Here is a 13,818-nt window from a genome sequence, read left to right as displayed (position 1 = left end):
GGTAATATATTTGTAGAAGGTGGATGTTAGTGGATGGATTCAAGGTCGGACTTAAATGAAAGCTATTAGTATAATATATATTTAGAATTCGTAAATTCGGAAATATTTAATGGTTTGTTTTTACAAAACCAGATAACTAAATCTTTAAATGATAATAGCAATTCAGTAGTTTCTATCACATTAACACATACTATGCTAAAAAGAAAAGTGAAAGACATCCTCCAGGAAATTCAATGTTTTATTTTGCCAGACAAATGATTTCTTCGACATCTAATTCAATTTTCATGTGGTAACTACATCTAGTTTGCTTTCTCTACACATGGTGAACATTCACTGTAGTGACAGCTTCATCATGCGAAGTCTATTCACAAACCTACACTTTGGGGGAGAAAGTGCATTTCTAGGTAATTTAATATACAATACAAATGAAAAACATGCTAAATCAACAAATTGCCCAACTACACAAAAAACCTACTAGTCACCCATATTCAACATGTATTAATTATGTTTTTGAGAAATACATTTTTTTACATTTGGCAGGGTTAGGTTGAATAGTAATGTCTATATCTTTAAAAGAAAAGAAACGGGTATTTAAAATGTAATTATGGTTTAAAAAAACAGGAGGTATTAAATAGAACAAATAAGAGCATAGAATTAAACATCACCATCTAACCATGTGAAGCTACACGGTGCCAGGGCACTGTGCTTTGGAAGTCATGTTACTTTAACTTTGTTCATACAATAGATTAATTGCAAACACAGAGGATGGTGTTAGTATTGCATGTAAACACACTGCTATTTTTTGCATGTATAAGAAAAATAAAATGTGAACGTTTTAGGCACGCAAACCATTATAGGAACACTATAGATTATTGTAGCACAGTTTGGAACAACAGTTTTAAAACAGAATTGGATGACATTTATGCTCTCTAAACTGTTGTTTTTCACTACATTGAGGTGCCTCTTAGAACACCAAAATTTATCATCTCTTAACTAAACACATCTTTATCTTCTGATAATGAGTGCAATCCCTCCATCTCTCCCTTCCTTTTTCTTCCTCTCTTATCTTCCTTCTTTCGTGTCTTCTTGCTGGCCAGATTTTCCTCTTCCCTACCTTTCTTCCTTTCCTTGTGTTAGAGCCCAGGTTCTTCTGCATCTAAACATATAACCTACAACCTACCACCAACTTACACCCCTCCCTACACATGATTTCCTTCCCCGTGTTTTGTTCACAATACTCAAAAAAAAAAAAAAGCTGATCCCCTTTCATTACCTTCTTTATGAACTGTTAATAAGAAGTGTGTTTCAATAGTGTTTGGTATCATTTCTCTTTGTTTCTGGAAATTCAAACATGTATTTAAACCTGTATTAAAATTGATTTATCTTTCAAAAATCTAAGTTCTATCATTAAAAGAAGCATGAGGAAATTTCCCATAATTTATCCATTTAGTTTTTAAAGTGGAGAAAATAACTTTAGTGCAGTTTTCCCATAAAACAATCCAAACATTCTGATAGCTTCACTCTGCGTGGAGAAGTCGGGTGTTTTCACAACGTTTTCTCTCCTTGTTTTGCTTAATTTGCCAAGTAGACTAGGAAATTAAAATCAAGCAGTAAATCAGTTAAATAATGTAAGAGCATATACAAGTCTATAATAACTTAAATAACTTCCAAGAAACAAAGTGCTTTTGTTTGGAAGATGGTAACACAACAGTAGAAATGGCGATGCCTCACTGATACTTCTCCCATCAAAGGCCTGGGTGGCACAGGGTATTCATTTCATCTTCCTGAACCAAGAGAACAAAGACTGAAGGCAGATCTCAGCAGCTGGCACATATTACAATCTTAAACAAGGGAACAAGCAAGAGTAGAACCCACTGGAAGGATATGAACTCATCGTGTTCTCTTTATGAGTCACTCTTGTTTTTAAGTAACATCTGGATGCTCTCTTCTCCGTCATTTGTCTAACCTACACGACTTTTGGGGATGGTTATTCTGTCGCATGCATTTATATGACATTTACTATGTGAAAATTGTGAACTGGAATTCGTTTTCATGTATAAAAACCACCGACAATTAACAAAGCTGAACCCCCAGGGAGGGGAAGTAACAGCACAGGGTAATTTATGGCCCTCGCTCAACCGAGGGTGTAACAGTTCTGCTTCCGTCGCTGCACTGATGTTGAAGAAAAGACACATAAAGATATAAATAAAAAATCTGGGATAAGTTAAATATTTCTATGCACCATGAGGACCATGACATGTCTAGTGCTAGTCTGTATCATACAAGAAGATGCATGCTCATTTCAGTTCACAGAGAACGCACTCGAGAGCGAGTCTCCCGCTTTTGTCGGTAATTTCTCATGGGGAAAGCTCGAGACTTTGCTCAGTAGTTGACCAGTGAAGACAGAGCATTTGTTACAGAAAGCACAGCTCCACCGATGAATGTTTATGACTCCGGAAGCTGATTCCTTCTGTTCCTGCTCTTCCTGCTGTTGATGAGAGCCTTCAGCTTGCCATAGTCCCCCCTCATCTTCTGGGGTTCCTCTCCCAGATGCTGATGTTGCTGCCGGGTGTCTTTACAGTACTGGTTGATGAGCTGCATTTCCGAGTGGCTGAATGCCCCCAGGATGTCCTTTGGATGAAAGGGTAGGACCCTCACAGAGCCCGCCCATGTCCATGGGGACCACTTGTCTGTCACCACGGCCACCATTTCTGAATCTAAAACTTTGAAGTTAATCTTGGCTATGGTCTGCTTGAAACCGTTCTCTGTGGCGATGCAGTGATACAGCCCTTGGTCTGAGTCCTGAACAGAGCGAATCAGCAGGCCTTGGGAAGTGGCTATGATGCGCTCATTGAGTTTAACCTAAGAGAGAAACATCGTGAATGTCCCAAAAAGAAGACTACAATTTCTAAAACAGTATGCTTAGTAGATATAAAAAAGAGTTGACTTTCACAGCTAGGCAAAAGCATTGAGGCTCTTCAGCCTCAGAGTGCACACCATTTATGGTTAGTTCCACTGCCCACACCCACCCTTCTGTCTACAGTGTGCAGTATTGTCTCCTGAACTAACTAAAAAAGATAGGGAAAGTACCATCCATATAAGAAAATATGAAGTGGGTTCCTGTGCTGGCTAGCTTTATATCAACTTGACACACACTAGGGATATCTGAAAGGAGAATTTGAGAAGGTATCTCAGAAGGTGCCTCATGTCTCAACTGAGATGCCTCCATAAGATCCTGCTATAGGTAATTCTCTTAATTGGCAGGGGTGAGCCCTCCCCACTGTGGGTGGAACCATTCTTGAGCTGGTGGTCTAGAATTCTGTAAGAAAGTAGGCCTAGTCAATCACAGAGCCTACATTTGTCCTCTCCATATATGTTGTCATTGTCTCTCTCAGGGATTTTGTGAAACTCCTGACAGTGTGAGCAGGGGTATATCTGATACTGTTGCCTGCGTTTGGAACCCTTTTCTTCCTACTGAGTTGTTTTCTCCAGCCTTGATATAAGGATTCATGCCTATTCTTATTGCATCTTTTTATGCCATGTTCCGTTGACAGCCCTGGGAAGCCTGGTCTTTTCTGAAGAGAAATGCAGGAGCAGTGTGGATCTGGGAGAGACAGGAGGGGGGGGGGTGACTTGGAGGAGTGGAAGGAGGAGAAAGTGCTGTCAGAATGTATCATATGAGAGAAGAATAAATGAACAGGAAAAAGTGCATCAAACGAATGTGCTCACTTTTGGCTATATCATTTTTATGAGATTTAAAAATAATTATCCCAATATGGCATGGCTAAAACTAAGTTGTAAGAACATTACCTTATAAGACTTTCAAGAAAATTTATTTCAGCAAGGTAATAAAAAATGCGGTAATATTATAATCCACTGTAGGGATTATAATAGAAAATGACCATTTGCTGTGTATTGGTTACACACATGAGATCCATTTGCATTACAACTAATTGCTTTACAATCGTAGCTATTGTATTAGCAATGAAGAGATTGAGAATCCAAGAGTGGGAAGTCTCCTGACATTTACAATCTGGATGGTCTCTCTTTGAATCAAAACAAAAATAGGACCAAAATCAATAAAGATGATACATGTGGATATTTTTACATTATCAAAGTTCTGTCCAAACGTGCATTTCATTGTGAATGAAATCCAAACCTAAGATTGTATTTAGATTTAAAATGTGTAATCTTGTGTAAGTTAATATGTGTCTGTGTTGTGTGCACTTGTATAGCTGGATTAACACTACAGAAACAAAATCACCTACAAAAGAACCCACGCACAGGCAGGGGTGCAGCCAATTTCTGGTCGGCTCCATTGAAATTGATGGTACAGTAGAACAAGACATTTTAGAATTAGGAGTTGCATTTACATGCATGTAATTTTGTTCATCTCAAGAGTCAGGACAGTGTGACATCAATATCATGGAATTCGGTATTTACAATACGTACAGATTTACAATCTTGACAGTGCCAATCTGCAGTGTCATTCTTTTCAAATAGTTCTTGATAATCAATAAAAATTTAGAGTTAGAGTATATGTATACATATTTGCTAGTCTAGGGGTCCTTTTCCTTAATAATAAACAAACCAGTGGTCTCATAAACAATGACTGCATAAATTACCTGAGTGACATATAAGGGTCATGAATGCTAATGCAGTGGAAACATGAGCACACCGCAGAAAAATGTTCCTTGCTACAAAGGGTCATAGTTCAGCATAATTTCTTGCTGAGGGAAACGGAACATTTTCAAGCTCCTTTTATCTCGGGAGTCGCACAAAGGTGCTGTTGTGTGCCGTCTTAGCTTCCGGATTCGCACACATATTACACAAGTCCCTCCTACATATTCCTCTGTCCTACCTCTTGAGTTCATGTTACAAACTCTGAGACTACAGAGGTGGCTGGGAGAGGGGATTTCTAACTAATCCTTCAAATCTAAGGACAAAGACTCGAAAGAAGATGGCAATGGCATGCCCCTGACATAAAAGGATGTTTCTTTGTCTTCACTTCACAGTGTCTCTGTGCCTCCCTGAGGAATGCTGAATTAGCACTACTCCCAGAGTTCTGATGGATGGCCAGGGAGGTGGGGGCGGGCCACTCACCTCCTTCCTCCTGTCTTTATCTTTCTGCAGCAGCCACTTGACAGATGCCTGGGGAGACTTCGGGGCACACTCAAGGAAAGTGCTGTTATTTCGTACTCCGTACTGAACAATTTCGGCGGCGTTTCTGTATGCTGGAAAGCAGGAATCGGAGGAATGAGAGAACAGGCGTTAGAGGTTACTCCTCCATATGAACTTCTCCTTCTGTAAAACTGTGCTCAGGACGGTTGTCACCATATAGGAGTCAGTAAAGTTTACGGGTCTAGACATTTTATTTAAATGCAAAGTGAAAGAGACACTAAAAGTCACCTAAAGTCGTGTTGGCACACATTTATTAGTCTGCACTGAGGATTGTAACAGCTTTAATTGTCTAATAATTAAAACAGCTTTTGAAAATTAGATTTTCTCAATTGCACAACGTGAGAACATGAGTCATGAAGAAATATACCATAGTATGTATAATATCTGTACATACATAGTATGTGTAATATATGTAGGAACACACTATAAGTAAGGTGTGAAGAACCAGACAAAATGGGAGCTCGGTTTATGGCATGCATGAAATCATATCCAGTGTGGAATGGAGAAGCCCACACTGAAAGCACAGGATGTCTACCCTATATAATACAATGATTAAAAAGCCAGGCTTTGCAGAAAAAGGAACATGGGGTAAATTAATGTGCACCCACACTATCTGCGGCGTAACATGAGACAAGTTACCTAAACCATCTCTGTGTTCCTCTATTCATCTCTAAAGCACAGATTACAAATGTTTAAACTTTTAATAAAAGTTTTACGGCAAATGAAACACTGGTGAAATCAGGCATTGGTTGAACACAGAAACAGAAAGCTTTATTCCGAAATCAGTGAGAGAAATCGATGTTGTTACAGACTTTGGAAAACTGGATGAGGTCATCACAAGAAAGAACTTGAGCTGAGGCTGAGACCTAAATCCCGCACAGATATTTGATGTTAGCTCATGTCACTGCTCTCGGCACTGCGACGAGGAGCATGCTAAACAGGAGCCGACATGATGTTTATGAAAATGCTCCATGAATAGCAAATGGCAAAGTGGATGAATTCCCTAATTTAGATGACCTAACTTGTTGTTGCATCTTGGAGTTACCATAACAAGGAACAGGAATGCCCTGCTGTACTAAATGAAGGCCCAGGCCCTGGTGGCTGGTCAGTGTAAGGTTAGTCTCCAGCCTAGGTATATAGAACTCGGGGTCTGCTGCCTCGTAGACCTGGATGCTGGGGTAACTCTTGGTTTCAGTCTGTTTTATCTTTAAAATAATAAGCCTGAAGCACCAGGTGAGTCAGAGGAAGCTGTCTGAAGTGGATGGAAGGGAAGGATTCCATAAAGTTTAACAACACGGGATCTCTTTGTCAGGACAGAGAGAAAGGGCTTGGGTAAACTGTAAAAGGGGCAGACCCGCAGCTGAGTCTCAACCTGGATCTCTGAAGAATTATTCTCTGCATCTGTAATACTGGGAGCTGTACATGTCTCCACGAAAGGATGAGCAAATACACAAAATGTGATATATATAATGAATATATGAATTATGATATATATATATAATCAATTTTATAAATAGGAAAAAACATATGTTAAAGAGTAAAGGGACTCTGCAAACAGGAAAAGAACTAGGCATAGATAGCATCACAGATCCTATGTGATTCCACCACACCGAATGTCCAAAATAGACAGACTCTGAAGAAAGTAGGTGGCTACTGGTAGGCACTAGGGGAAGGGGATGCTTAGTAAATATTTAATAAATGCATTGATTATGTTTGGGAAGACAGTAAGCATCCTGAGACACCTGGCAAATGGTCCCACAGTGCGAATGTTCTAAACAGTATGGAGGTCTACGATTCAAATTAATTAAAATCATAAATATTTTCTCATGATATTTTCTTCAGTAAAATAGTCTTTATTGTGTAACTTGTTAGACAATTTTAAAAGTAAAATCTTTGCTTCAGAAAGAAGTATCTAAAAAAAAACTGTGTTTGCCAGATGTGTGTGACCCTGGCCGCCACGGGCTCCAGAACACTTGATTTTGTGTGTTCTCCGTAGTGACTATTTGTGTGACACAGACAGCACTTACACCTGATTACCACTCACAAATACTTTACACACTCATGATGCTGTGTTCTCAAGTGAATGACCTGAGTGGAGGGCCTTACTCAACGGGAGGCAGAATGATGCCGTGCTCTCAAGTAAATGACCTGAGTGGAGGGCCTTACTTAATGAGAGGAGAATGATGCTACTCTTCACCATGGTTACCACCTGCCCCCTTTTAATACCTTTTAGATTGAACCCTCGGCATTGCGTCAGTGGATTCCCGTGTCTCACGTCTTGTCTTCGGCTCCTCCTATAAGTGCAGGAAAAATGTTAAAGGGATGGGCATTATCGACAATTACGCTACATTAAAAGCACCCAGTTTTAATCTTTGTGGCCTCTTGATTGCCTAAGCTTTAATTTAGAAGGCAGAGAGGAAGCCTCATTATCTCACACAGCACCCTGACCATTCACCGTGCATGAGTGACAGGTGGGACCATTCTCCCTCTAGATGTAGAAGGGCCTCCTCTATCTATCATCTGTGATGGGACACTCACAAAGATGCCAGGATACATCAGCACTCCCAGGTGGATGCTGGATTGGCTTAATAACTGTATCACATTTTATTTCATAGATGGTAACCCAAAATGCACTAAAACAAAAACTGCTGAATGGTAAACACAACAACTTTTTTCTTCTTTTAAAAGTTTTGTTTAAATAAACACACTTTTGTTTAAACGAAAACGTGCTCTGTGGATGTTTTAAGCTTTTTTGAAACATAAATAGGAATGCTGAATACAAAGGAAATAATCTTTTACTTAAAAGAGTTTCAGGTTTTCAATGAGTATATGTGTACAGTGAATTCTAAGATGTTTATATGTACTTTTTTCTATATTTACTACATTTTCTCTCATGCATGTGTATCTATATTATATATGTATAATAGTATACTTATTGCTACGTAGTCACATATGAAAACTTTTAGAAAATGAGATGCAGATATAATGCCTTACCCTATAGACAACAATATCAATATGTTAATGATGCTGATATTTGTTTAATAGCAACATTGAGTTTAGGGGATATAACAGTTTCTCATTCCCCCACAATACTTATTAGGAGATTTTTTTTAAGGCATCATCTCCAAGTAAATAGATTATTAATTGGAATATCCTAATGTAAAAAGCATTTTAAAAAAAATGTGTAACTTTTGTAAACTGAAAATTAGTTACATAAAACTTTATAGTATTTGCTCATTAATGATTTCACTTCTTGAGTCCCAGGTTCACGAAGGTTCAGTTCTCTTAATGTTGACTTCGTAATGGGGATGAGTGACCCAAAAGAGACTAGCTGCATATGTGCAGTCGCCACTAAAACTCACATGGACACTGACTTTAAATATTGGAAACACACAGCTAAATGATTTATGAATGAGAATACTATTTCACTAAAATAAGTGTCAGGTCCTGATATTTTATCCTGATGATGAAATATTGATCAGAATTTTGAACAGAAATAAGAAGCCATACAGTGGTTATTAAACATACAAAATAACATTAATCATGATGTCACTCATGACCATCCCACTTAAAAATGATCAGACGTGGCTAATACTTTATGTTACCAAATATATTTATATAAATTGTACCATTTGACATTATATATGTATAGTATCACACAAAGTAGTGGTAAGTCACTCTAGTGTAAGGAAGTCTGATCAGTGTCCTAGTCTAGACCAGTAGCCTGTTCACATTTTAACTGCCATGAATTTGCAATATTCCTACTGGGAGTGGATCCTAAAACAGCACTTGGTGGGTGTTCTTAGGGTGAAGCTGGTCATTTTCAGCCTTCTAGACACTCAATGTCTTCACAATGTCTATATTTATTTGTTCTGTAGTCAGCACTATAGAACCTCCCAAGCTAGGCAAAGTCAACTTGCCACATCAAATTCCAGACATTCAAATAGAAAACCTTGCTCTAGCTCTTTTTTTTTAAATGATGAGATCAGCGAGAGCCTTTGGTACGTGTCAGTTTCCTTGAATGCATTCCTGGGGCATAACAGAACTATGCTGGTAGGCAGCGCGATATTACATTACATGTAGGATTTGGCTTTGGCTGGCTTCGCTGACATTTCATCATTATTCTCAGTTCTTTTGGATAAACAATGAAATCACTTTCTACTTTCACAGAAAAGGGGTTTAGAAAGCTTGAACTGATTATCCCATCTTCCATTTTCCAACGATCCCCCATAATTCAGGATGAGTAATATCAGAAGCTGCCTTGCAGTATTGATACACGCAAGCATTTCAGATACTTCAAAGTGGTGAGAAAAAGCACATATTGCTTACTTTATACCAAGTTATCAAAAAATAAAGGAAGCATTGAGTCAGAGTTTAATGTTATGTAAATGTATTGATTCAACTGTTTTCTGTCTGTGACTCTACCTCTCTGCTTCCATACAAAGGGTATATTTTTGCTTTAATTACAATGAATTAATCTAATGCGGTATTTGCTACAAACAGGTAATTAAAGGAAAATAAAAAAGTGAATGCTGAAAATACTACAAATGGTCTTTTCCATTTTTATCTTTCAGTCCCTACAGAAAACAAATAGAAAAACTATATCAATTCATTCTGCAAACACATTTTACATTCTTCACAGCGTATCTTGAGTTGGAAATAATTTGGAATATCTAAACAGTATAGATATTTATAGTGAATCTTCTATTGCCCTAGCCCCCCCAAAAAAACATGGGAAAGCTCATCCGGTGTGTGTGGGAGGGGGGGTAGGGGAAGAAGAGGATGTATGTGTGTGCGCACGTGTGTGTGCTGCATTTTATAAGTCTTCGTGGAAAAATTAAGACACTGGTATAGTAGTCAAAACAGTTATTTAAATAGCTGATACTTTGCTTTTCTGGAAAATCATTGCTTCTGTGAAATTAAAAATTCCCATCAGCCTCAGATAAAACCATTGCAAGGAAGGGGTTCTGCTCCTCCGTTCTTTCCCATTACAAACAAGGACCGATTTATCTTTAGGATGTTGTGTTGTTCAATTTCTAATTCCCACTTCACTTTGCTTCTGAGAAAGTCACTTGAGCCAGCTTTGTTCATCATCAGATCTGATTAAAAGACCAAAGACGCTAACCCTGGTGCTGGCGATGCCATACTTAGCTCTAGAGCATCTATGGGGGGAAAATGTATTGTCTGGCAAATATTTTAGCTGTGGGAAGACTTTCGAAACACTATTTTTAATATATTTACACATATGTGACAAATACTTCTGAAAAATCCAACAGTAGCTGCAAAAATAAAATTTATTTGAGATCATGGTTGAGATTTGCGTCCCTCACCCTCTGTGTCCAGGTTCTTAACACTTCAGTCAGTGCAAATACAAACAATTGCATGGGGACGAGCATCTAAACGTGAAGGGAAATTGACGGAAGGGAAGGAGCTCCTACCCAACTCCTCTGGCAAACGTGGGAAATTATTGAGCCTTTGCACATAGACCTAAAAATCCTGGTTCAAAGCCTGGGAACCCTCCTCATACCTAGTGTCTGTAAAGAAGGGGGATCCAGCCTAGGCCATTCCACTTTACTCCAAGTACACATTTCTTTCTCTACTCTTCACCCAGGCAGGAGTGTCTCACAGACATGCTTGGTTTAATGTCTTCTTTCTCCCTCACACAGGCTCCTTCCACAGGGTTCACTTTCAGACAATGATGCTCACGTGTTTCCAAGTGCTCTTGTTTTAAGAACTTGGAAATTGTTTTCCTGCTCTAGTTCTCCACGCTTCCACACCGAATACTTCACAGAGTATTCGACCGCTCCTCTCTATGACCTAGATTAGAACCCCATTCTGTATCCTTTGTCCTCCTACTTGTTCCAACTACTTCCAATGCCAATGCGCCAATAAAAACGACATCCAGCTAGTGACCTTTTAGAACTAAGAGTCAGATAACTTCCAGTCTAAACAAGCACAGGGATTGAGTGATGATAAATTACTGATAAAGTCCTACCTCACCTGGCATTGGAAACTTCCTTCTTTCTAACCTTCCTTCTCCTTTCAGAGGCTTCTAAGTGCCAGCATGAGCTTTGTGTTGTCTCTTAAGTGTTCCCTTGCATACTTCTAGACTGTTGTTCCCCCCAGAGGACGTTTCGGTTCACTCTCTGTCCCCACCATGGCCCTCTATGGTCATCCGTTCAACCTTTCACATGCTGTTTCCCATGTATGTAACGCCCTCTCCACTCTCACACCCAGAGACCATATGATTATTTCACACATTCATGGGCTTCATTGGGTTGTCTGTCTTTTCAGAACATTTTATACCCGAACACAGATTTTTGTCTTTTATTGTTGTTGTTCATGGGTATTTTTTTTTTTACGTATTTTCTACAATGCCTGAAAAGTTTTTGTCTCAGGATAAATATTTCTTGAATTAACAGACAAAAAGGGTCATGACTGACTTACAAAAATGCAATGGCATGGGTCTTGTAAATCTTAAAAACCATCTATAATAACCCCAAAGATTTCTGTGTGTGCTTTTATTTGGTTGCAATGTTGTGTTTGTTTGTATGTTGGGTTTTTTTTGGGGGGGGGTGTTTTTTTTCTCTTGGTTTTATTGTTGTATTAAAGTTTTGTGTTCTTAGAAAGAACTTAAAGTTGGGTGGGTAGGAAGGAGAAGAAGATCTGGAAGGTCTTGAAAAAGAAGAAGACTATGATCAAAATATATTAAATTTACAAATATACTATAATACAAATTTATTTATATGATACAAATATAATATAATAAAAAAAACCTTAGAAACCACCCAATACTTTCCTGGACAGTTCATTGGTTCCTAAGACTGGAGTCATTTGCTTCCTCCACTGATTATAATTTTAAACAGGCTTTGGAGCTCTCATCCATCATAACCTATGTCTCAATATTTATTGAAATATTTAGAAGTTCATCCGATTCAAGTTCTGCATATTCTCCGCTATCTCACCAGGGTTCCCACTGGAAATCCAACTCACTTTGACCTTTTCTGGGATTAAGGCATCCTTCCTTAGACTGCTCATCCGATCCAGCGACCTTGCTTTCACTGCCCAAACAGGAAGAAGCATGTTCAGGAGGTTTTCAAAGCAAGCCGGGTGGATATCTTTCTTAGAACAATGTGCTTGTGGCAAGAATGATGCAGGTAGTTCTATTCAAAATGTTAACTTTGAAATTCATCTGTTTTTTGGTACTCACATGAACAACAAAACCTCTCTGTTACAAGGAAGCAATGCAGCTACACCTACCAGTGTGGGGTTCAAGGCTATCGTGACACAGCAGACACACACATCAGCTAGCGTGAAAACAGAGTTAAACGTTGCTAGTACATTGATGGGTCCTAGAGCATAAGTTCTCCACAAAGAGGAAGAGTGTGAAACCTGAAGTCATGAAGTCCGACGTCTTCTTTCCCTAACGGCTGTTTGTAGTGCTCCACATGGCCGTATTTTGCACCGTCTTTTCAAATAAAAACAGCCACAGAACTGATCCACATCTGCACTGCCCTGTGAGGTTTCTTTGGATTTTCACGTGGACATTTGGTACTCACCGCTTCCCGGTGGGGTAGAACCTCGAGCAGGAGTGGCCATCCCAGGCACAGTAGGGGTCCCTAGCCAGGCAGCAGTCCGCACAGGCTGTGCCATAGATGTGACAGCGGTGCAGAGACAACTGGGAAATCCCCTCATTGGAGCTCACATACAACTGTTGCTGTAAGGAGAATCACGATGATCTAGTTCAGATGTGGAAATCTGAAGACTTTCAGCAGGAACACATTATAATATATGGCCGCAAACCCAGGGATTTATTTAGAAACACTCAAAACAAGAAGCAAAGAGGGTATGAAGCCAAAATAAGTAGAATTTTCCTTCCCTTAGTAAGCCTATAACATCACCACTTTCTACTAACAATAACAGTGCTCCCAGTGCACCATAGAGATGCTAATCTGTTTTAAACATTGGGATTCCTTGTTCTCTCAGATTTGAGCTAATATATTGCTTACTTAAATTATGATGTTTTTCTTTTTCCTTTGACTTCTGTCTCTTAGCAAATCGCAAGCTTTCATGTTTTTCAAGTACAGCAGCACACGTTAATTTTGAAATAGAAGACATTTTGTTTAGAAGAAAACGTACGAGATAATCAGTCACACTAAAAGTGAAAACAGTTGAATACGTGGCTTTGAAAGTTACACATTACTTATTAAAGCTACTTTAAGGTTACATGAAAAACGAATAATCCAATGTTTATTTTTTATGTAAATATGAATCTGGGCTTGTCTGTGTGTGCTTGTGACATATGCACCTCTGTGTGTACCTGTGTGCTAGTGAACGTGGAAAGGAGGACTCTGGTCGTTTTGTTCTATTGCACGCTGCCATATTCCTTTGAGTAAGTTACTGAGCTCAGAGATGTGCTGTCATCTAGCAAGCCCCAGTGTTCCTCCTCGTCCCCCCATGCTACAGCCATGCTCATGGCCCCCCCCCCCCCCATGCTATTTAATGTGGCTGCTGGGACGCAAACTCAAGTCCACATGTTTGACTGGCAAGAATTCTTAGTCACTAGGCCATTTCACCAGCCCAAATACAAGAGTTTACATGAAGCATGCCTTAAAAAAAATTTCTTCTCTGTCTACC

The 13,818-nt window shown here is 39.1% G+C and overlaps 1 protein-coding gene across 2 annotated transcripts in view; it reads right to left on the bottom strand.

Annotated features, from left to right (window-relative positions):
- Window positions 1-220: 220 nt before the first annotated feature.
- The window catches only part of Sema3c (semaphorin 3C), a 148,584-nt gene continuing 134,986 nt past the window's right edge, over window positions 221-13,818 (bottom strand). For both annotated transcript variants that reach the window (XM_075955963.1, XM_075955962.1), the window contains exons 15-18: window positions 12,741-12,898; window positions 7,408-7,475; window positions 5,104-5,234; window positions 221-2,862 (exon numbers count right to left, since the gene is read on the bottom strand). In XM_075955963.1, the coding sequence (XP_075812078.1) occupies window positions 2,446-2,862; window positions 5,104-5,234; window positions 7,408-7,475; window positions 12,741-12,898 (774 nt within the window). In that variant the 3' untranslated portion in view covers window positions 221-2,445. The remainder of the gene's footprint in view (window positions 2,863-5,103; window positions 5,235-7,407; window positions 7,476-12,740; window positions 12,899-13,818) is intronic.

Source organism: Microtus pennsylvanicus, chromosome 22 (assembly GCF_037038515.1).
Source record: "Microtus pennsylvanicus isolate mMicPen1 chromosome 22, mMicPen1.hap1, whole genome shotgun sequence".
Classification (NCBI taxonomy): domain Eukaryota; kingdom Metazoa; phylum Chordata; class Mammalia; order Rodentia; family Cricetidae; genus Microtus; species Microtus pennsylvanicus.
The sequence above is the reverse complement of the archived record's forward strand: the minus strand, read 5'-3'. Positions and strand labels throughout refer to the sequence as shown.